This window comes from Ochlerotatus camptorhynchus, unplaced genomic scaffold (assembly GCF_037179485.1).
Source record: "Ochlerotatus camptorhynchus isolate MF236.1 unplaced genomic scaffold, CSIRO-AGI_Acam_v1.1 ptg000308l, whole genome shotgun sequence".
In the NCBI taxonomy this organism is placed as follows: domain Eukaryota; kingdom Metazoa; phylum Arthropoda; class Insecta; order Diptera; family Culicidae; genus Ochlerotatus; species Ochlerotatus camptorhynchus.
The window spans coordinates 1,747,542-1,772,566 of record NW_027040796.1 but is presented as its reverse complement, the minus strand read 5'-3'; the positions used below and the strand labels follow the sequence as shown (position 1 = coordinate 1,772,566).

Genomic DNA, 25,025 nt, shown 5'->3' with positions numbered 1-25,025 from the left:
ATAAATCATATTTCAAACCTCCTTCTCCCTTTCCCCATCCGAAAAATTAAAATCTCCACTAACCTCGAGACGACCGCGAGTAATCGGTTCAATTCCTTTAACTCTAGATTTAAGACATTAATCATGTATAATGCAAATGATAACTCGGCTCTGTAAAGTTTATTCGATTGAGCCTGTACAAATAAATTAATATAAAAAAAAAATCACAAAACGGTTGCTTTCCAAAGTCGACGATGCATCGACTGAAAGAACTGCTGATGAAGAACAATGAGGAGGATCACACAATGGTTGCTGCCGAGTAAACAGACAATCGCGTGACACACATTGAGAGTGGTTTGCTCCAGCGACAGCCGAGTGAACACTGAAGTTCGAGTGTTAGGAAACGTCATTTTGAACTGCTCGAATGATGCGATCCATCCCGAAAAGTGTTCCAAGGAATTGAATTCTGTGTACAGTTCTTACAAATTCTCTGGAAGATTGCATGGGAACTCTGAGAAGATTTCTAAGATTATGCTGACCCGAGTTCCAATATAATTCTAGGATTATTTTGAAGGGTATACCGAAAATATTCTGAGAAATATTTTACTGAAATTAAGTTAAGCAAATTCTTGGGAAAATTATTAAGGATTAGAAGTGAATGGTGGAGTTTTCTAGTGGGAAATTCAATGATGTTTTAGACGAATTCTGAAAAACTCTCTGAGTAAATTTTTGAATGATTTCAAGGAAATTCTTGAGAATTTCTAAAAAACCTGTGAGTGTTTAAATGAAATTATCAATGTTGTTTAGCCACCGACATTTTTCCCAAGATTCCGTGCATAAAATGTATATAATGATCCAGAAATCAAGCTAAAAATTTGAACGATTCTGAGATCTAAACTGCCGTTCTACGCATATCAGTCCCATGTTTCAAAAGGTGCTTCTGAATGAATGCGAATGTGGCAAGCAAAATTCATGCTTGATAGTCTCATGTATATTCACGCACTCACACTCACAACGCCGTAAAATCATTCTAGCTTTAAACTCATAAAAACCACTCAAACGTCAATTGATAGCATGCTTATGCATGTGTATAAGTTTACCAACCCCTACTGCACAAACAATAGTAATAACAATTAATAGCGCCGACATATAAAGAAATGAATTTTTGAACCTGAAAACTCAGCGGTGATTTTCGCAACGTTAAATTTTGGCAGGCAAAACTCATAGGTGCATAAAGTCATGCATGAGATTTGAGTTTTTCCGAACACGGCTTCTGAGAAAATCGCGAATAATGTTTCGAATCATTTCTGCTCATTGGAAGAAATATACGTTAAAATAAGTTAGCACATTGTTCACATTTCAACAGAATCAGAACATTGTTCACATTTCAACAGAATCAATATATTTTAGTGACAACTACAGAAATTACCTTCAATGAAATCAGTTAAGCCTATTTTTATACGAACAATATGTAATGGGACTGTTATGCCTAGAAATTTGCACTGAAGTAGGAAATTCTACGCATGTTTGTCCCACTAGGAACTGTTACTGTCAGTGTTGCGTTTGACGTCTTTACTCTTGTGATTACATGAGCGTGCTTGCGTTCTCCGCAGTTTTGGAAGATCCTGGATAGTTTGTATAGCTTTCCATCATTAAATAATACCAACAATAAATTTGTTGAAACTTCTATAAAACCATTAAAAGTATGGGCATCTCGAGAAACTAATGATGAATGCACTATTTAGAACATAAACTTGTTTTACACCTTAGCCAGATGAACATAGGCCTAAAGGAGATTGTGCTTAATCATTTTGAGTCCGACCATAGATTTAAGGCTGACATACTGTGGACAAAAGATCAATACGTCACACGATCGTAGAACGTGGGCTTCGATGATTTCAAGAAATGCTTTGGAAAAGTTGACATGCACATGCAAATTTCTTCCGTACGGAGTTGACCTTTACACTACGTATTATTATATTATATAAGGGGCTTGATATGCGTAGAACGGCAGTAAACTTATTCGAAATTCTTCTTCGATTTAAAAATACTATATTGAACATGGAGATCATGGCCTTTTAGAGCTTTACGTTTTTCTCACAAGTGTCACCCACCCCCGGGATAGATTGCATTCCTCACACCTACCACGCTACGCCCCTGCAAGTAGAATTGTAAGTTTTATGGAGGTTTTAAAGCATTTTACAAGTTTAAATCATGGTCTACAGCACCCTCATAAAACCAAACATATTAGTTTGGATGTATTTCGTTTAGCTAGAGCTAACCGTGCACCTAATGTTTGTTGTCTCCCTCTCAACATGTAAGTTTAAGTTGGGTTCTCTTTATTAACCCTTGATATCGATTTCGTCCGCAAACTGAAGGAGCATTTCTTTCGTCAGACGTAATTTATTACTGGATTAAAATAGCATATTTCTTCTAATCCAATTCGCTTTCTCCTCGCTTGCCATCGACCGGAAAAATCACTGCTGATGCGAAAATCGTTTCATTAGATCATAAATCATCGCATTTCCATGCATATGCATTAATCGAATCTTCGCGACGTGATGAAGGAACAAAGAAGTTGATGAAACCGAGCTAATAACCAGAATGATCTAAAAGAATCGTAAAAACAAAACTCGATATGAAAAAGTTGAATTTGAGGGTGACTGCGAGGAAGCTAATAAATATGCCACCCTTTTCCGGCAAGTCAATAGTGAGTAACCCAGTAAAAATAAGAAGACAAGCATAAACGAATGTTGGTCTATAACCGGAAATCGTTTCCGTATGGAATTTGTCTTCTGTTTTGTAGGTTTTTGTTTTGTTTTCGGTGCTCTGCGACAAAGTTGAAATACAATGATGAATGGGATTGTATGAAGCCGCAGGACGAAGCACCCCACTCGAGTGAAACGCGATGGTTTTTTTTTGTGTGTGTGCAGAACCCTCAAAACACTGAATTCCTGAGTTGAATTTCCGAATGAATGATACGCCTGAGTAGCAATCAATCCCGGTAGTTCAAACCACCTACTATCATTCATCCTTGAAAGCTCGAAACCCAACTCATTCTAAATACTTCCTCTTTACGTCCTGCTGGAACGTTACAGAGTCATTCACACTTCTTCTATTTTTTTTCTGAAATCCCCCCAACCCATCACTCTTACCTCAAGCATCCATTCCATTGCATTGCCGGGTAACGGTGGAAATTTGTGCTACTCTGCCACTCTGCAGCTCATACGGGAACCGTGCAGGCTTTTCTCGCTGACCTACCTACTACATACGACGAACGATGCTGCCATGAATATTTCAATCATTCATCCCCGAGCATTTGCTGGTCAGCCAGGCACAGGCCGGCTAGGATGGTCAACGACGACCAGCAAGGACCACCAACCAACCGAAGCGAGGCGAGGCGAGGCAGTAAAAGCTCTTCCACATCGAAAAGCACTGAGCTCCTGCGTTCGTTCGGTTGCATGCTAGTAGGTTCCTACTGTGACCCGTTTTTGGCTCGCTTGCCATCTCCAAAATGTGGGAGGCCAGTTTTTGAATTTTTCCGTTGTTCCATGTGATTTAAAGGGAAATCTTTTGCGGAAGTGTTTTGTGAGTAGAATTGTTTGGTTCACAATTATTAAACTGAAATTGACTGGTTCTCTAAATGTTTCTCGAGTTCAGAATCCTTAAAACATCAATCAGTCACGACTAAAAACCTCAATTCCACATGGAATGGCTTTCATTTATCGGCGTCGAAAAAATGAATTCAAATGGAGCTCCGAATTCCACCCACTCACCAACAACCACGCGCTGCCCATCGTCATTTCAGTTTTGGTTGTTGCACCCGGTTGTACTTGCAGCTGCTCATAAGCCCAATATCACACTCGATTTTCGACCACACCAATGACCGCCGACAATCAAACAACGCGTGCGGGATCATACGGGCAACCGTACAGCTGGAAAAACTTCCCCCCTTCCCTCAGCTCGTCCCTTTTGCATTTGTTTCAATTCGATCCGATTCCGGAAAACCCTACCCCGAGGAGAGGACGTCCTCACTGACGTTGAGCTTATGCTAATACATTTTACATGAACACCCTCTCGTTGCCTCCGCACATTTCCCGCGAATCGTTCCGCTCGGCACTGGAATCCACAGTAGTCAACTTGTTTATTGTCCGGATTTTGAGGCGAGAAAATAATGTTATGGGCCACGAGCAAGCGAACGAACGAACGAACGAACGAACGAACGAACGAGAGTGAGTGAGTGAGAACGTCGTCCGAGCCACTCGGAGGATTACAAACAGTGCAGTAAGTACTTAAAGCCGGCCTAAAGCTGCCTAAATTGATTGTTTGCGGCTAAGCTTGGGAGGGGGAGAATGCCGGGGGGTGTGGAGGGATTAGAACATTTCATAAACATTTTGTTTGAAGAGCGAGCGAGAGGGAACTAACGGTTCACTGAATGGAATTAGCTGCCCTCGATTGACTCCCTCGCTGGAGTTGTTCTGAGTGAGAGGAGGGGGTGTTAGAACCTCAGCAAAAAGCTCCAGGCAAGAGGCATTACTTATATTCTAACCTATGTTGTTTTGTTTCTTCTCCACTTTCAGGTGAGTGTTGCTCTCAGGAATGCCAAATAAGTCGATATTCGGCTGCGACGTCCACGGTCAAGGTTTGTAGCAACTGTGATGCTTTTCCTGGCTTTGATTTTGAGGGAAAAGGAGCTTTCGGGAGAGCGGACCTTCCATATGGTTGCGTTGGTACCAGTCGAAATGAAATGGATCGGCGGATGGAGGAGAAATTGGAATTCGCTATAAGGGGGGGGGGGGGGGGTGAGCTCTCGAAGAGGTTAATAAAATGAGAGTCTTGGAATTCAGGATCATCAATAATGGATGAAGAATCCATAACCAATTTCGACTGAAATAATTTGTTAGTTTATTGCAGTGTAGTGTTTACCATTTTACATTTCCTGACCCCAAGAACTGAATCTCGCGTTTCATCTAAGGTGTTATTATTTACAATAGATGATTGAAAACTCTACTGTTTACTGTTCGGTACTTTTGACGTCTGTGATTTCTATATAGGGGTACACTTTGTGAAAACCGAAAATGGAAAATGTAACAAAATTATGAAAGATTTTGAACGTTAATAACTCTGCTGCCCCTGGACCAATTTCAAACATTTTTATCACCGATTAATCAGAAATATTTTTACGCATCTGTTAAATTTAAGACATTGTCATTTTTCAAAATGTCACTATTGAAAATTGCACGAATGTGCAACTGTTGCTATGATTGTAAAAAAATCACCGATTGCCTGCAAAAAGCGATTTCCCTAACACAGATTTCAAAGTCGTATTCCATCCGGTCTCATCAAACGGTGTTTATTCAATCACCAAGTGGTAAGTGGTGGTGTTCTCCAGTACACAACGAAAAGCTGCCTGCAAGCAGCGAGCTGCAGCCCCCATGAGCATCCATAGAAGGAGGAAGAAGCCGCACCGCTATTGATCGGAATCAGTAGTTCTTCGTGAGTCGCTGCGGGCCATCTATGTCAAACGCGTCGTTAAACAGAGAGAACCCCGTTCAAATTCCTATACCTACACAAAACACAAGCTCCTGCTACAGTTCACAAATAAGATTTATTATATAAGACCACGTAGTCCTACGTCACCATTGCCTACAACCCCATAGGGCTGTCCCTTGTAGTTTTTTTTAGCGAACTATACTCGGCAAAACTATGAAATTGCTGCACATTCGATTATTTTTCCAATTTCATACAGGAAACAGTAACATGAGTTTGAATCCTACCTGACGTAATCCTGCTTGGATATTGTAAAATTCCTCTTCGATCCTTCGGAGAAAATTTCTTCTGTCACCATGGCGCCTAAACACGCAAAAGAAAAGGCCAATCTCTTGATCCCCCTTTTGATGAAATTTATTTGAGCAGCCAATTTGATCTGCTCACGGATGATGAGAATGATCCATTATGCTGGAAAAATTCCACTAAACTTTCCCGACTTAAAGCCAAGAAGAAAAGGTCCCCCCTATTGTGAGAACCACTTCCGATTGCCATGCTCTTCGCATGGAGCAAATTCGCTCTCGAGGTGAATGCCGTTTATTGGTTGAAACCTTGAACGGATTCAAACGTCTTCTCAAGTATCTTACTGAGAAGCAGCACAACTTTTCAAATTACGACACCAACACTGAACCGAGGGGGACGACTCTATCTACGATGCGGGAACGATTTTGTTTTAGTGTGGTTAGCTGCGCGCACGCTGAGTAGACTGAAAGAAGATTTATGACGATTCTGAAGATTACCTGCAAAAATATGATGCGCGATGCAAGTAGATGCGAAAAATGAAAGAAGATTTTTAGTAGATTGGTTTGCTAGTGTGAGATTTTTCGAGCATCTAGAATTGAGATTTAGATGTGACGCCCCCTTCGCACTGAACGTCTGTTCAAGGTTGTCTTGAAATGTCTGCCTAGTGCTGAATCCCTGGATCAGATCAAAGATGAATTGACAATATTACTTGGAGTTGAACCAATCCAAGTAATCAAAATGAAGATGAAATCCCGTCCTGGCAATTCGCGCAACGGTATTTCTAGTGAATTTTATTTAGTCCACTTCAAGTGTAGTGAACTAAACAACCATAAGGCCTTAGACAAATCTAGCCTTATGCTCCACGTCCGAGTGAAGGGGGAACACTTCAGGAAGACTGGAGGAAATTTTCAAATTCTCACCAGTGCCGAAAATACCAGGGATGGGGTCACGTAACAAAAAATTGTACATGCCAGGTAAATGCATGAATTGTCGTGAATCCTATCACACAAAGGATGACTGTCCTGTGAACGAATATTCTAAGAAATTTAAATGTTCAAATTGTGGTGAAAACTACAAATCCAATGTTTGGGAATGTAAGACTCGCAAAGCGTTCCTACAATCTCGTGCTAAGCGACAGGTAGGAAGCGTACTAATTTCTCTGCTGTTGACAACAGTCAGCGAGGAAAAAATTCTACATTCATACCCGTAGGTACAAATAGCTCCCCTGCTTCAAATTATTCATCCATACCTGTACCTATATCTATATCTATACCATATACTTTATATTTTGTTCACGCATACTGGTTCTTCGTCCTTGCGGCTTGCCGTTGAGAAGCGGTTTCGAAAGTGAGGAGGAACCTCCATCGGACGTCCCATCGATCTTCGTGTTTGCGTCAAGTAGATGCAAATTGCCACTCAGTGATGGACCGCTCTTGTTGGGCTTCTTATTACTTTTTAATATGGAACGCTAGCGTGGAATCCAGTTGAATTTTCGGTAAACCCATCGTGGGATAGATGGTTTAGTGATGTTGGTCTCCTTATCAGGGTGCAAAGTTTCCGCACCTTAGAGCCACACTCTGTGTTTTCACTGAAGGTGCACTCGAGAGCGCTCTCAAGTGTACCTTTAGTGAAGGCACAGAGTGTGGCTCTGCGGTTCGGAAGTTTTGAACTTTGATAGGGAGATTGATGGCATTGAGCTGTCTTTTTTGCGGTGGATTTACGGAGAATTCAATTGGATTTAACGTAGGCGTTCTATATTAAAGAGTGATGGAAAAGTCCCAACAGAACAATCCATCCCTGCTTACTCTTGGAGCAATCGACTACATTCGACCAGAGGATTGATCCCCGTAAGGCGGCTCTATGATCGGAACTGCTACACTAAATGTGACAGAGCTGCTTTCAAGGGATTCACTTGGACTGATTTTGTGAGATTGTCCCATTTTTCTACTTTTAGCTATTTAAACTTAATTTCTATGAATCCGTAGCATTTGGAGTCATTTGATTCGGATGAGACTCTTAATTTGTATATGTTTACATTATATTTCAATCAGTATTCTTAATCAAAGTAAGGTCCCAATATTTAAATTGAGGACCGCAGCTAGCTGGGTGGCTGCCGCTTTTGCATACTGAGTTGAAGATCGTGGGTTTACTCCCAGGCATGACCTATCTCCTACCTGTCGAGACCGGACCGAGGTTTCCAGCCTCGGCCACGGCTACACAAATTAATGGTGCAGCTCCCACGGCTGCGGCTGGTTCCAATCCTACTACTATTGTTGCAGCTGTTCCTTCTCAACGTCTGTCTTTTCCAAAATTCGTTACATGAATGCCGTCAACGGCCTCATATTTATACCTGCTAGCTTATCAAAATTCTCGAACCAATGATATTCAGTTTCCATACCGTCTATAACGCTTCACGCTCACTCGATTCTACTCATTCTTTATTCCACACTAACTCTTTCTACTACATTCTTCCCATCTCCTACTCTCCTAAATTGAGGAAGGGGGGGCATTATATCTACCCATTCAGGGAATTTCATCTACCCTCTCGGGGAATTTCATCCATCAGGTCATGGTAATTCTATCAACCATCCATCAGATCATTCTATCTACCATCCATCAGGTCATGTTAATTCTATCTGCCATCCATCAGGTCATTCTGTCAACCATTCATCAGGTCATGGTAATTATATCAACCATCCATCCGGTCATTCTATCTACCATCCATCAGGTCATGGTAATTCTATAAACCATCCTTCAGGTCATGGTAATTCTATCAACCATCCATCAGGTCATTCTGTCAACCATCCATCAGGTCATGGTAATTCTATCAACCATACTTCAGGTCATGGTAATTCTATCAACCATCCATCATGTCATTCTATCTACCATCCATCAGGTCATGTTAATTCTATCTGCCATCCATTAGTTTACGGCAAGTATGAACTCGTCCATGTGAATTCAACTGTTGATCCGCCACTTCGTTTCAGTTCATCTTCGCTTATGGCCACCACTTCGAGCCTTTCTACGTCAGGTGATCTTTCGCTGCCTGATAGTTCACCGTTCTCTCGTGCGGATCCTGGACAAGTTATCATTGACACGGCTCGCACCGAACCCTCTAGCGGTTTACGTGTCTACTATCAGAACACCAGGGGGCTCATGACTAAATTGGACGATGTTTATCTGGCTGCGCTTGACGGGGAATATGACGTTTATGTATTCACGGAAACTTGGCTCGATGGGAGGATCAATTCAGTGCAACTGTTTGGTGACTCTTTTACTGTCTACAGATTAGACCGTAATTCATCCAACAGCATTCGTACTCGCGGTGGTGGTGTGCTCATCGCTGTTTCCAACGAATTCGCCTCCTGCGTAATCTCCAACGAACTATTTACTACAATTGAAGCGGTTTGGGTTAAGGTCAGCCTCACTTCGCGGGACATCCTCATTGGAGCGGTGTATATTCCCCCTGAACGTCGACATGACTGCACCACAATGCAGCTTCATCTGGATGCTATAGAATTTGCATCGTCCATGGCTGATATAACGGATGTGCTTCTTCTGCTTGGTGATTTTAATCAGCCTGGGCTTAGCTGGTCACCCTCAGGCCAGGGTTATGCGTTTCCAGATCCGATTGCATCTTCAACTACTCCTGCCAGCCGCTTGCTTGTTGACGGCACGGCTCTTCATGGACTGAGCCAGATAAACCTTGTTCCCAATTTCCAGTCTCGTTTTCTTGACTTGGTTTTTGTTAGCGAAAGTGCACTTCTGGACTGTGTCGTCGTTGAAGCGCCTGATGTCATCGTTCCTCTTGACAATTTCCACCCTGCTTTGGATATATCTATCGCGAACGGATCTCAAATTCGTTTTGATGAAACCATGACTGCCACTCGGCTCAATTTCCGGAAGACCGATTTCCGTTTGCTGAGACGTTCCTTGTCCCGGATCAACTGGAATGTGTTGAATGACCTTGATATCGATACAGCAGCCGCTCGATATAATAGCCTTTTGCGCGACTGTGTTTGTGCTTCAGTACCGAAGTGCCAACCTCCAAGAAAACCGCCTTGGTCTAACGCTACTCTCCGCAACCTGAAACGAGTGCGATCTAGAGCTCTCCGTGCTCTCACTCATCGACGATGTACCCTTACCAAGCGAAATTTTTCAATTGCCACTAATGATTATCGCCACTACAACAAGCTTCTTTACAAGAGGTATGTAATTCGTACTCAACATAATCTGCAATGCCACCCCAAGGGATTCTGGTCGTTTGTGAATACTAAGAGGAAGGAAACTGGACTGCCGTCAAAAATGTTTCTCGGCAATGACGTAGCATTGACAACTGAGGACAAATGCAGCCTATTTGCTAGGCACTTCTTAAGCGTCTTCTCGAATGACTCCCCATCGCAAGCAGAAATTGAGCGAGCCGTCCGTGATGTGCCAACCGACGTCGTAAACATGGATGTTTTTGTCGTAGATGTACAAATGGTTCTCTCTGTGATGAGTAAAACCAAATCATCATTTTCACCAGGTCCGAGTGTTATTCCATCTGCAGTCCTAAAAAAATGCTCCGATATCTTAGCTGCTCCGTTGTCCTTGCTCTTCAACCTGTCACTTCGTCAACAGAAATTTCCCGCACTATGGAAACGGTCTACTATGTTCCCTGTTTTCAAGAAAGGAGACAAACGCAATGTGGAAAACTACCGTGGGATTACCTCGCTTGGGGTTGAATCTAAGGTGTTTGAGTCGCTGATAAATGAGAGATTGTTTGCTTCCTGCAAGCATTACATAAGTACATGTCAACATGGTTTCTTTCCTGGCCGCTCCGTGGAAACTAATCTCGTCAGCTTTACGTCGTTCTGTATGGAAAATGTATGCAAGAAACTTCAAGTGGATGCCATCTACACTGATCTTAAAGCTGCGTTTGATAGAGTTGTGCACGACGTTCTGCTAGCAAAGCTTGAAAAAATTGGATGTTCTGTTTCCTTCTGCAGTTGGCTTAGATCGTACCTCGTGCAACGTGAAGTTACTGTATGCATTGGAAACTACTCATCGTACTGTTTCTCGAACAGATCAGGAGTTCCACAGGGTAGCACTTTGGGACCAATGCTCTTCTCTTTATTTGTGAACGATGTAACGTTTATTCTACTACGAGGAGGTAAATTGTTTTTTGCCGATGACTTGAAGATTTATCTAGTCGTTCGAGGCTATGCCGACTGTTTAGAACTACAAAACCTTCTTGAAATCTTTAATGATTGGTGTGAACGTAATTTTATGGTCATGTGCGTCTCAAAGTGCTGCGTAATTAGTTTCCGTCGAACTAGGACTGCTATTTTGTTTGATTATAACGTTGCTGGAACTGCAGTTCAACGTGTCGATCACGTTAAAGACCTCGGTGTCATGTTGGATGAAAAGCTCACATACACTCGCCACTTCTCAACCACGATCGACAAAGCTAATCGACAGCTTGGATTCATGTTCAAGATATCTAAGGAATTTCGTGATCCTCTGTGTTTTAAAGCCCTTTACTGTTCATTGGTACGCTCACTACTGGAATTCGCGAGTGTAGTCTGGAATCCCTACCAAGCTGTATGGAGTGGACGATTCGAAGCTGTTCAACGCAAATTCGTCAGATACGCACTGCGCTATCTTCCATGGAGTGACCCGCTGAATTTACCACCGTATGCTGACCGCTGTCGTTTACTGGGTTTGGATACTCTTGCTAAGCGACGAAACATATCGCAGGTCGTCTTCGTTGCTAAAGTTTTACTCGCAGAATATGATGTTCCTGAGTTACTGGCCAAAATTAATCTGTATGCTCCTGCCCGAACACTCCGTCCGAGAACCTTGCTACATGAAGTAGTACATGCAACCAACTATGCTGCAAACAGTTCCTTTGTCGCCATGATTCATCAATTCAACGAAGCCTCTGACCTATTTGACTTTGACATCAATGCCTCGATGTTTCGTCATCGTTTGCTGTTGACCAATTTTTAATTTTTAATGAGTGACTACATTTAGATTTAAGTGTTTCATTGAGACTATCAAGTCAGATGGACTATAATAATAATAAATAAATAAATTAGGTCATTCTGTCAACCATTCATCAGGTCATGGTAATAATATCAACCATCCATCAGGTTATTCTATCTACCATCCATCAGGTCATGTTAATTCTATCTGCCATCCATCAGGTCATTCTGTCAACCATACTTCAGGTCATGGTAATTCTATCAACCATCCATCAGGTCATTCTGTCAACCATCCATCAGGTCATGGTAATTCTATCAACCATCCATCAGGTCATTCTGTCAACCATACTTCAGGTCATGGTAATTCTATCAACCATCCATCAGGTCATTCTGTCAACCATCCATCAGGTCATGGTAATTCTATCAACCATCCATCAGGTCATTCTGTCAACCATACTTCAGGTCATGGTAATTCTATCAACCATCCATCAGGTCATTCTGTCAACCATCCATCAGGTCATGGTAATTCTATGAACCATCCATCAGGTCATTCTGTCAACCATACTTCAGGTCATGGTAATTCTATCAACCATCCATCAGGTCATTTTGTCAACCATTCATCAGGTCATGGTAATTCTATCAACCATACTTCAGGTCATGGTAATTCTATCAACCATCCATCAGGTCATTTTGTCAACCATCCATTAGGTCATGGTAATTCTATCAACCATCCATCAGGTCATTCTGTCAACCATCCATCAGGTCATGGTAATTCTATCAACCATACTTCAGGTCATGGTAATTCTATCAACCATCCATCATGTCATTCTATCTACCATCCATCAGGTCATGTTAATTCTATCTGCCATCCATTAGGTCATTCTGTCAACCATTCATCAGGTCATGGTAATAATATCAACCATCCATCAGGTTATTCTATCTACCATCCATCAGGTCATGTTAATTCTATCTGCCATCCATCAGGTCATTCTGTCAACCATACTTCAGGTCATGGTAATTCTATCAACCATCCATCAGGTCATTCTGTCAACCATCCATCAGGTCATGGTAATTCTATCAACCATCCATCAGGTCATTCTGTCAACCATACTTCAGGTCATGGTAATTCTATCAACCATCCATCAGGTCATTTTGTCAACCATTCATCAGGTCATGGTAATTCTATCAACCATACTTCAGGTCATGGTAATTCTATCAACCATCCATCAGGTCATTTTGTCAACCATTCATCAGGTCATGGTAATTCTATCAACCATACTTCAGGTCATGGTAATTCTATCAACCATCCATCATGTCATTCTATCTACCATCCATCAGGTCATGTTAATTCTATCTGCCATCCATTAGGTCATTCTGTCAACCATTCATCAGATCATGGTAATTCTATCAACCATCCATCAGGTCATTCTGTCAACCATCCATCAGGTCATGGTAATTCTATCAACCATCCATCAGGTCATTCTGTCAACCATACTTCAGGTCATGGTAATTCTATCAACCATCCATCAGGTCATTTTGTCAACCATTCATCAGGTCATGGTAATTCTATCAACCATACTTCAGGTCATGGTAATTCTATCAACCATCCATCAGGTCATTTTGTCAACCATCCATTAGGTCATGGTAATTCTATCAACCATCCATCAGGTCATTCTGTCAACCATCCATCAGGTCATGTAATTTCTATCTGTCATCCATCAGGTCATTCTGTCAACCATCCATCAGGTCATTCTGTCAACCATCCATCAGGTCATGTTAATTCTATCTGCCATCCATCAGGTCATTCTATCTACCATCCATCAGGTCATGTTAATTCTATCTGCCATCCATCAGGTCATTCTATCAACCATCCATTAGGTCATGGTAATTCTATCAACCATCCATCAGGTCATTCTATCAACCATAAATGTTTGATGATTTAGACTTATTCAATTAGTATCTCATAAACACTTATGTAAATTTGAGATAGTTCTTGACTTAAAAGCTATAATACTTCAAGAAGTTTTCATGAATCTGGAGTTAAATTCCATTCACAGCTTTAAAACCTCGTGAAATTTTATTATAATTACTAAGGACCTCATTCCAAGGGAGTTCTGCAAAAAAAAACTCTTTCAGATAATAGTTCTGAAGGATTTTAGATTTCAAGAAGTTGAATTAAAAGTAAATTTTGATGAAAACTCCTAGGGATTCCCGTGGAGCACAACTCCTGTGAACTTCAGAGAAAAATTCCAAGGGCATTCTGACAATAATTTCATAAAGTTTGTGGGAAAAACGAATCCGGAGCATAAGTTCTTGGAATTTTTTTAATTACTACAAGGAGGATTACAATCAAATCTGAGAATAACTCCAGGACATCTTCAAAGGAATTCGGAAAATAAATTCAGGAGAGTTTGCCAAACAAATTATGAGAAGAAATCTAAGGAATTTATGTGGAGAAATGCCAATGAATTCTTAGAAGACTTTCAATGTGAGTAGAATTCCAAGTGAAGGAGTGAGATTCAAACGGAATTCTGAAATGATTCAATGAATATTCGGAGAATTTTTCCAAAGGGTTTCTTATTTTGGAGAATTTCAAGGTAATTCCGAGGAAAGCTGAAAGAAAATTGAATTCGGAAAATAGTTTCATCGGAATTTACAATGGAAATCTCCGTTGAATATGGAATGAACTATTCTGAGATCTGCAGCACTTCTTGAAAGCACCCAAAATTTTCCTGAATTTAATGAAACTGCCATAAAGGTCTTTTGTAGCTTGAGAAAGTAGCCTGACGCTCACTGTACTTCTCACCAAATTCTTAAACTTTCCTGAACTTTAAGGACTTCTTAAAGTTTCTTCAATTTTTCCAACGGTCACGGATCTCCTCTATAGGTTTAATAATTTGCTGAAGTTCTCTAAACTTCTTTGAAATTTATTTGAGATCTCTAATGTTCGGACACGCAGCGTAACCCCTCTGTCCGGAGTGTGGCAACGTGGATGAAACGCCGGAGCATGTGGTCTTCGACTGTCCAAGGTGCCGGAGATGCCTGTCCTTAACGTGGAGAATGTCGTCGATGAAATGTGTCCAGAGGAAGGCACTTGGAATGGAGAGAGAAGTAGCTATCTAGCAACGCCAGCTAGCACTGAGAGTATGAGAAGTGCCAGCCCCCTAGAAGTAGTCGCTTCAGCGTGGTCCCGGGGGGATCCAGGCAGAGGAGAGAGAATGGAATGGGTTTTAGTCAAGCTACACTAGGCAACTAGTGGATACCACCCCGTGCCAACTTCAATAGAGGTCTGGTTTTTTGCCCCCTTATTTTCTCTGCTTTGAAAGTTGATACATATTTCATTATCGTCAAAGGAAAATTAATTCAATAATTCTTATTATTTGATGGATTAGAAGAGTTTTTACACACAATAGGACAAGGTGGGGTAAAACGCACCCTGGAGTTATATGACCAACAGCGTTTTTTCTCGTACTATTAAAAGACTACTTGATGTAAACAATTTCCCAGATGACTGTTCTGCAGCTCTTCTAGTGATTATGGGTGAAACTCCATTAAATTTGTTTTGAAAAACACGTAAATAAGCGCTGTTGGTCATATTATCCCATAGCACCCGGAACCTTTAAGGATTTCATTATTCTGTAATAGTTTTGATCATAAAAATAATGAGAAATTTTTTCCCGATTTTGTCAGCCTAAAATTTGAGAAGGAGCTGACAAAATCGGGAAAGCACTGTACCACAGTTCGACACAGTACTCGAAATAGTATAAAGCATTTTAAGTGACGTTTCTGATCAGCTGATTTTTCAATTCGTGAAGGAAACTGCTGTGTGACATCAATATCATCACATCTGTCAGGCAAACTGGCTCCTGCCATTTGACAAAATGAACTATTTCAATAACTACTGACTCTTTGCACGGATAAATCAGCTGATCTTGACTCATCTTGATCGCGCTCTCAGCTAGCCCGTCATCCTTCTGACTGGGGAAACATTTCCCAAGCAAATTTCCATAGTCACTCACTACCCCCCAAAGTGCAACGGACTCCCTCTCGCAGAGTGAACTCCTGCGCATATCAATCGAAGCAGCTTTCCCCTCCGGAAAGCTCCTTTCTCGCTCTCTCAGTTTTCTCTCCCAGTTCGTTCGTTCGTTAGCTTCCGCTTCGTTCCAATCGCGACAAGGGGGGAAAACATCCACCCCCCATTGTGACGGTCCCTCGCGGACAGCAAAGTGCGAAGTGCGAGTGCGATGCATTTCACAACCAGAGCAATTCGGAACGTTGAAGCGCTCGGATGTTGGACTTTCGAGACAGCGAGTGCAGAAACCAGATGGTTTTGTGTATGTTATCAGACACCACCGGAAGAGTCGGAGTAGAGCGCGCGCGTGCGGCCAATTCTGCATATCTGTGGCTGTGGCTGGGAGAGTTCCAGGAAGAGTGAGCGAGAGCGAGTGCATTGCAATCCGACCGCTCGGATTGTTCGGATCCGACGAAGACTGTGCGGTGAAGCCCAGCGACCCAGTGAGTGTGAGTATATGTTTCGGAAGTACGGGACACGTTTTGGCCGGGGCCGATTCGTGGACCAGGGACCGACCGAGTTCCATGCAAGTTGATTATAAATTTAGTCGTCGACCAAGGCTCGCCAGGGTTGGTCGCATCGCCATCATCGGCTCACCACCGACAGAAGTGTAGCACATTCTGAGAGTTGGCTGTGTTGTCGGTTGACCGGAAATTGTGTGAACTCTGCTAGGGGTTGCTCGCACACACAGAAGGACGAGCAGCGGCCAAGTGTTGCACACAATCCGCGGGGCTGCATTAGACATTATGGCTAGCAAGTGATCCGGAAGCACAAGTGAGTTGACCGAGAAGCGAAAGTTGTTCAGCGCTGAAGTCGAAAGCGGAAAAAAAGAGTATTCAAACATGTGACTCAGAGTGTGTCTCAGTGAAGTGGCTCGGTGATAGTGTCAACGAGAACGAACGGGGCAAAAAAAAAGTGTCAGAAAAGTGCTGCCTAGAAACAACTGTTTCCATCCACCACGACGCCGACGACGACGACGATGACTATGAAGAGGGCGATATTAATCCCAGACATGAGCGTTTATCGCTGGGACCGAAAATTTATGGCCCATTGCGAACCTCCCTGAGAGCTCCGGTCCGAGTCCGAGCTAGAAGAATTGGCATGATGTACGAACACATGTGTAATGGGAGGTACTCAACAGCTCTACAGCTGGCTGCTGGGTGGTTTTGAATTTTCGGAACACCATCACCGGAGGACGCCGCTGCGCTGACCAAATTGACAAATGACGGTCCACAAGTGAGTGAAACTATTTTTTACCCTTCTTATGCTTTCGGAAAAATAGACGAAAAAAAAGTAAGCTTCACATTTATATATGTTTTTACCACACTCGGGAAAATTTATAACTTTTTTCACTGGCTCATAAAACGGACAACGACGTCGACAACGGAGTCGGAGTTTGGTTGGTCGAGCCATAGAATGTCGAGAATGATGGTCGATTTAATACCAGCACGTCGTGCATAAAGTTTCCGCATTCGAACGTTGCAGGGCGATGAGTAAGTCACGCAAAAGTTTTCCGCGGGCTGCTAGTTAGTGGTTTGCTTCGGCACCGTGAGATGGGGTGACTGTGCGCAGGGACGAACGAGCGAAGCAGTTTTTGAATTGTGAGATATTGTCGTTTGCTTGTTAGTTGAGTAATTCATGATTTATTTGATTATTTTTATGTAACACTAATTTTTGGAACGGGAGATAGCTATTTATTGCTGTCCAAAATGCAACGAAATATGTTGTGTTTTGACCGATCAAAAATTCACATAATTTTATTATTTGAATGGTAAAGTCTGTCTCATTAAGAATTTTACACAAAATAAGTCATTTCTTCAAGAGTAAATAACATAAAAAACGCTAAGGCTATCATTTTGTAGGTTTTTTTTATTTAGCTTTATGCGAAAAATACAATTAAAATTATTCGTCAGCTTTTCGAATACCTCCCAGCATGTCTTGCACAGTAGCCTTATCTGTCATCTATTTCCACCACTTCTCCAAATCAGATGGTATTTTGATTGTTTTGCCACATTTCTTAAATTTACGCTTGATAATTGCCCAAAATTTTCGATGGGACGAAAATCTGGACAATTTGATGGATTGATATTTTTATCAATAAAATCGACATTATTCTGCTTATACCATTCAATGACATCCCTGCTGTAATGGCAGCTGGCAGTCAGGCCAATACTTTACGAGTCCTTGGTGTGACAAAATACCGAGTGGCAAAATACTCTTCTGGAGACATTCCTCCTTGTAAATTTGTCCATTCATAGTCGCTCCAGTGATGAAAACCTTTGTTTTCTTTCCACAACTGCACAGCGAATTTATTTGCAAAGACAAATTTGAACTTACCCGGATTATTCCCCTAACGATTGGCGAGGTAAAATTATTGACCCGGAATGTTTCCAAAGTCCATTTATACGTGAGTTTCATCGTCCATCAAAATACATTCGTTATACTTGGTCAGACATTATTCGTACAGCTTCCTTTCACGGTTTTTGGCAACCAGGTTTTGTTTCAGCATCCTGTTGGGATATTTGCTGGCATGGTACGACCGAAAACCGCATACAGATTCGTTGAGCTGTTCTGTGTGCCTCACTAAACCTTTTCGCCCAATCACGTCCGGAGATCCCAGGATTCTTTTGGACTGCCCTAATGGTCTTCGTTCGTAATTTCCGGTCATATGTTCCACTTCAACGTTTGTTTTGTTTTACGCGATTCAACGTTAGAGTTTCCCGGAAACGTTTAAGCATGGTATTTACAGTCGATTTTCGAAATTTGAGATCCTTTGCGGTCATTCTTCCTGACCATGTTGGGTGTGAGATAGCTTTTGAACGTGTGCATAAATAGGGTTAACTACCCCATTCCCGGCCTATTAAGCACAACCCGCACTTAGCCTTCTTGCGTAGTTCAGCACCAAATTAGGTTATTGTTGAAAATGCAAAACTGCTTCTGGCGGCTCAACTTAGCCTACGGGTTTTCTTAGGCCTATTAGCCATTGAAACGCCCTTGGGATTCTCTTTGGCCTACAGAACGGAAAGAAAAGTGAATTCATGTGCGCCTTTTGTTTTCGAGATCTTTTTTTATTAACTCTATTTGTTCTAAATTCAAAATACATTACATTTAATTTAAACCTCGGTGCTCCGGTTACTACATTAACTTACCAGCCTTAATTTTTATGATAAATGTATATCTAAGTGTTTTTACATTGTTCCTGCCATTGCAATTCATGTTTTTTAAAGCCTGCATGTCAATAGAACAATTTACATCTTAAAATTAAAAACTAAAACTAAACCTTATCGGTAAAAAGGTATATGAATCATTAAACAATGACGATGTTCCTTAATAAGTAAAAACAAATCTCCTTAAAATAGATCGGGTTGCTCCTTAAATGATTGATCAAAATACGTTAAAAATCTTAAAATGTTCAGTAAATATTTAAAGTACGCTCCCTTAAATAGAGAAAACTGTACTGCATTGGAAAATGCTGAAATGTTCAGTAAAAATTCACAAATGCACACAATGATTTACTGAACATTTCAGCTGATTTCATGGTACTTATTAACCTTTCTACAGCAGCTTTTCCGATGATATATGGTACAATTACACTTCAAAATGGTGCAAAGCGGTGCATACTTAAGGAGCATTTTCAAATGCTTAATGTACAGTTTTCTCTATTTTAGGGAGCGTACTTTAAATATTTACTGAGCATTTTAAGATTTTTAACGTATTTTGATCAAGGAATCAAAAATATCTCCAAATGACAAAATAACAAGCGATCAACGAACCGAATAAAAACGCTATGTCAGAAGTGGAAAGCAATAATGATATAATCTTCAGCGTTCTTTTTCATGACAAGCGGCCAGTGCGACACAACTCATTCGGGGCGGTAGAAGGAAACGAGCAAATTGTTGGCAAGCTGCTTCACGAAGTAAAGCCGAAGATGATACACGTGTGTTAATGGGAATTTTTTTTGTTATGTCTTTTCCCGATTCATATCAAGCTATGTCCTCATCCGTGTATATTGCAACAAAGCAGGCAAGCAATATATCATTATCCTTCTACCACTCGGATCGAGCTTTGTTACAGAGCGAGTTTGTCATGGTAGTCGTAGCAACCATTTTGTCTGTATCGTTGGTTGCTTTATGTGTTTGGATTCGCTGATTTTGATCAATCATTTAAGGAGCAACCCGATCTATTTGAAGGAGATTTTTTTTCACTTATTAAGGATAATTTCATCTTTTTTATTGAGCAAAAGTAGGGCTGCCAATCTTATCTAAGTATAAAGGGAATTAATCATTGCAATTGAGGATTGTAACGATTTTTGTCTGAAATTATTAATTATTTTGTGAGACATTTGTTCTAAAGTCTCAACATTCGAAATTCTATGCAACTCGGCAACCAGGGAGGCAACTTCAAAATCATCTTCAGAACTTTGTTCTGAATCCTTTGAAGTGCTTTTTTCCTGGTAGTGCAACAACTAGACCAAATTGCCACAGCGTAACCCAAGTAACATTTCAAATTTGATGAAGTAATACAAAAATTCTATAAAACAATATTCATAAAACCCTGGTAAAGGCTAGTTTGCCATTGATGCATCCACGAAAACCTCATTGAGACTAGAATCTGTCTAGTTGGCCCATCCTGGAGAAGGTTCCGAAGGGTATATTTTCGAAGCTCTTCAAGATTGATTTACTGCAAAAAAAAAAGGTGCTATGACGAACGTATTGAGAACCATTTGAATTCCGTATTTAAGCTACAATAAAAGCTATTTGGCAACAATAAAAAACCCTTGTAAAGCCATTTTCGCTAGCCACTTGCTGAATCTACTAGAAAAATAATCAATCAACATAGAAAAGGATTAAAAAATACCATTCGATCTTAACAAAATAATGGAAATATAATCTGATCATATAAAAATTCTATTCAATTTTCAAAATTATTAAAACTGTTCTCTTAAAGTGGCGTAGTTGTAAGTGCCATATTAAATCTTATGCGAAATGTACTTGAAAACATCGAAAAAAATAAGTCCGCCCTCGGAAAACGTTGATTTTGTTTATTATTTTTGAATTGAGAAAAAAAAATAGTTATTCTTCAGATTAATCATTAAGCTCAGCCGGAATATTTTTTATGATTATCGTATTTCAAATATCTGTTCATTGCTAATTTGACCAACATAAAGTTTTCATGGGTCACTAGTGAAAAAGTGGTTTTGTTGTAATGAAATTCCGAACAAATTCATAAGGTTTTGAAATGGCTTTTATGAAGAAAACTTCCTGACTGAATTGTATTTATAGCCATTTTGCTTGATCCTAACCCGTTCAGATTTATGGCAGCATTTATGGAGGCAAAGTTACCTCCAAACAGTTAAACGTCAAAGTTTGTTTATCTTACGATAGCTGCGTTGTTCGATCACAACAGGTTTACTCCAGCGTTCTTCCAAGCTATTTTCTAACGCTGGATTGGAAGCAGTTTCTAAGGAAGTGTGCGAAACTGTTTTGCAGCATTTCGCATATATAATGGAACAGCTGAAAGCTCAACCGTTCTTATAAAAGATCCCCTTGTTCCGGGTGGTTCCTGAATTGCACCATCAAACGATGCAGTTTAAATTAAGTACGCTTGAATGAAATTTCGAACCTTTCGCTGAATAAAATTACTGCTATGAATCGGAAACCAGCCAATCTCCACTTACTGTCAGTTTCAGTGGTTTGCTGTAAGTACAAATGCAAATTATAATGTTCGTCCGATCTGGAGAATGCTGGTCTGTTTAAGGTGATTCCTTGTAGAATCCACTAATGGCCGCCACGTAGGCCATACATGACGTTCCACTTCGAATCTTCAGTTACACAAATCTCGGAAATTAGTGCCCCATTTAACCTGAAATTGCTACTTCATGTATGCTGCAGTGCAGCAAACGTGGAGTAGCTCTTTCATTATGGTACGTGTCGTGAAAGCTGATATTTGTGCACTTGAAGTTGCGAAGTGGTTGCGAGAATACGGATCTCACAGCGAAACACCTTAAGACTATTTCATAAAGAACCAACACCGGTCAGAATGTGATGCAAACGCCAGCAGCTCAGTCATTGCTGAAATTGACTTCCCTTGAGTAGCTAACATCACTTGAATTTTTCATCCTACTTCGTTTACTCTTCGAGATTTGATTGTAATAAATTTTGTTTTTATTCACTATGAAAATCCAACTTTTAAGTTGAATTTGGAAACAGAGCAATTGGGGATTTTTTGATACACTTGAACAAGTCTAAACATCAACAATATATGCTTTTTGCTCTCATTTAAAATCGAATGGTTTTATGGTTGCTTTTATAATGATAGAACAGCTTTATAGAGTATTTTATCGAGGCATTAATAAACAATTGCTAATGAAGTTTATTATTGATTTACAGAACAGTTTTATGGAGGGATTGAGAGCTGCTTTAAATTTATTTTTAAAACAAGAAAGATTTTGACTTTCTCGACAGACTATAAAAGGTTTTTAAAACAGCAATAAGCTCAACTATAAACCCGGAATGTTTTACACTTTGAAATGCTGTATTTAAACTAAATGAATTATTCATTTCCTTTATAAAACCATCATAAATCAGAGTGGATGCCAAGTAGCTGCTGAATTGTTGCTTGGGAAAGCATAGCTGGTCTTAAAACCTGTTTGAATATTTGAAGTTTATTCTTCAGGCAAAGTTTAGATTTTCTGTTTATAAGAGGATATTTGTTACATTTGGCTTGAATGCCCTCCATGTGATCTTTAAAAGTTAATGTTTGGTCAAATACTAATCCAAGATTTTTCACTTGGTTTGACCAGGAAATTGGAACTCCGTTCATAGTGACTATGTGACTACTACTAGGTTTCAAAAAGGAAGCTCTAGGCTTATGTGGAAATATTATAAGTTGAGTTTTGGAAGCGTTGGGAGAAATCTTCCATTTTTTGTAAATAAGAAGAGAAAATATATAAACTTTTCTGCAGTCTGCTGCAAATAACACGAAGACTTCTTCCTTTAGCGGAAATGCCTGTCTCATCAGTGAACAAAGATTTGTGCCAACCCTGAGGCAAATCAGGGAGGTCCGAAGTGAAAACGTTATACAATATAGACCCAAGAATGCTACCCTGAGGAACTCCAGCTCCAATAGGTAGTCGATCAGATTTGGAATTTTGATAATTTACCTGCAGAGTTCTGTCAGTTAAATAATTTTGAACTAATTTCATAATATAAAGTGGAAAATTAAACTTTTTCAATTTAGCAATCAAACCTTCATGCCAAACACTATCGAATGGTTTTTTCTATGTCTAGAAGAGCAACTCCAGTTGAGCAGCCTTCAGATTTGTTTGAACGAATTAAATTGGTAACTCTTAAGAGTTGATGAGTAGTTCAATGCCCATGGCGAAATCCAAACAGCTCATCTGCAAAAATTGAGTTCGTATTGATGTGAAGCATCATTCTATTTAAAATTATCTTTTCAAAAAGTTTACTTATTGAAGAAAGCAAACTTATTGGACGGTAGCTAGAAGCTACAGCTGGATTTTTATCCGGCTTCAAAATTAGAACAACTTTTGCATTTTTCCATTTATCAGGAAAGTATACCAAATGGAAACATCTGTTAAACAATTTTACCAAGAAAGACAGGTACTCTCTGGGAGTTTTTTGATGAAGATATAGAAAATTCCATCATTACCTGGAGCTTTCATATTATAAAACTTTTTAGTTATAGATCTTACTTCGTACAAATCAGTCCCCCAATAATCATCAAAAATATTTTCCCGAGAGAAAATATTCAGATAATCCCGAGCAACCTGATTCTCAATAGGACTAGTAAGACACAAACTGAAATTATGGAAACTCGTTTATTTTTCCAGGCGTTTTTTTTTGTAGGCTCATTTGCTGTAGCTTTGCGGAGCCGAAATTTATTCTATAGATAGCAAAATTACTTAAAACTAACGTTAGTAAAGCGGGGCCGATTACTCGCGGCTATCTCGAGGTTAGGGGTAACAAATTGTAACAAATGGATAGCAGGGTTGGGATTGTGAATACAAGGTTTAGAGAGCAATGTGCTCTTGATCTCAAACTTAACGACACTCTGATGAAAAAGACAAACATGGGGGTACACCGATGGCAGCTAACACTTTGGGAGAACACAAGATGACACTAACTACTAAATCCTCAGATCTATCTGTTTTAAAAACACATAAATTAAATTCAAATAGTCGAGATCTCGGCTCGCCAAGACATCTCTAACGGATATCGTGGGTTGTTTTCCTCGGGCCCTGAGGGATGTGGATAACTCAGATCTGGCAACATGGTGTAACATATGCACATAAATTGCTGCCTGAGAGCCCAATTCGATAGAAGTGCGAGTGGACATAAGCCTTGATATAACACGTACAAAGTCGCGGCTCATGTCCAACCCTTTGAACCATGGTTTGTTCAAAACCTGTGGGAGAATAGAATGTAACCATCTTCCCAATTCACCATCATTCCATTTGTGTTGTCAACTGATGAGGACTTGCTGACGAGCAATGGAGAAAAATTCGTTGAAGGCGATTTGTCGCTCAAAAATATCGCCTTCCATAGCGCCCACCTTAGCCAATGAGTCCGCTTTCTCATTACCCGGAATTGAGCAATGAGATAGGACCCAAGCTAAGGTGATAGTATAGGAGCAGTTAGATAAAGCACTCAGTTTAGATCGTATTTCAGGCAGGAAATACGAGGAGTGCTTCATCGGCCTCATTGAACGAATAGTCTCCAATGAGCTAAGACTATCCGTAAAAATGAAATAATGGGTTTGGAACTTGGGTCTTATTGAGAAACATTATTTTCAAAGTTCTGTTCCTCAGGGTAGAGAATACCGCCAGATAAATTTCATGGCACGATCGCGTGTTCTTTGATATTGTCTCCTACGGACATTTTTCAGACGGATCAAGAGCTGAAGATTGGGAGTTTGGTAAAGAGAGAGCACCATCCCTCTTCAAAGGGGGAGTTTGGTAAAGAGAGATGATAAAACCGATTTGTACCTTCCTTAAAAGTTGTCCTAGCTCGCTATTCTACTATGTATATGCAATTTTCACACTGCCGTAATCTAAACGGAACTATCAATTCTATACTTTCATCTCCTCCTCATCTATAGTATAGAAATTACCACTTTAGTCAGTTATTCGAAATTAGCATCTTCAACTAAACTAATGAATACCTCATTCTGACCTGATACTAAAATTTGGTGTTGAT

The 25,025-nt window shown here is 40.4% G+C and overlaps 1 protein-coding gene across 4 annotated transcripts in view; it reads left to right on the top strand.

Annotated features, from left to right (window-relative positions):
* LOC135707343 (matrix metalloproteinase-2-like) overlaps positions 1-25,025 on the top strand; it is a 961,657-nt gene that overhangs the window by 367,235 nt on the left and 569,397 nt on the right. Inside the window, exon 4 of one of the 4 annotated variants that reach the window (XM_065229160.1) lies at positions 4,560-4,614. The exons of the other annotated variants lie outside the window; for them this stretch is intronic. Within the exon in view, the coding sequence (XP_065085232.1) occupies positions 4,560-4,563 (4 nt within the window). The 3' untranslated portion in view covers positions 4,564-4,614. Of the gene's footprint in view, positions 1-4,559; positions 4,615-25,025 lie in introns of those variants that run through there. 4 annotated transcript variants of the gene reach the window in all.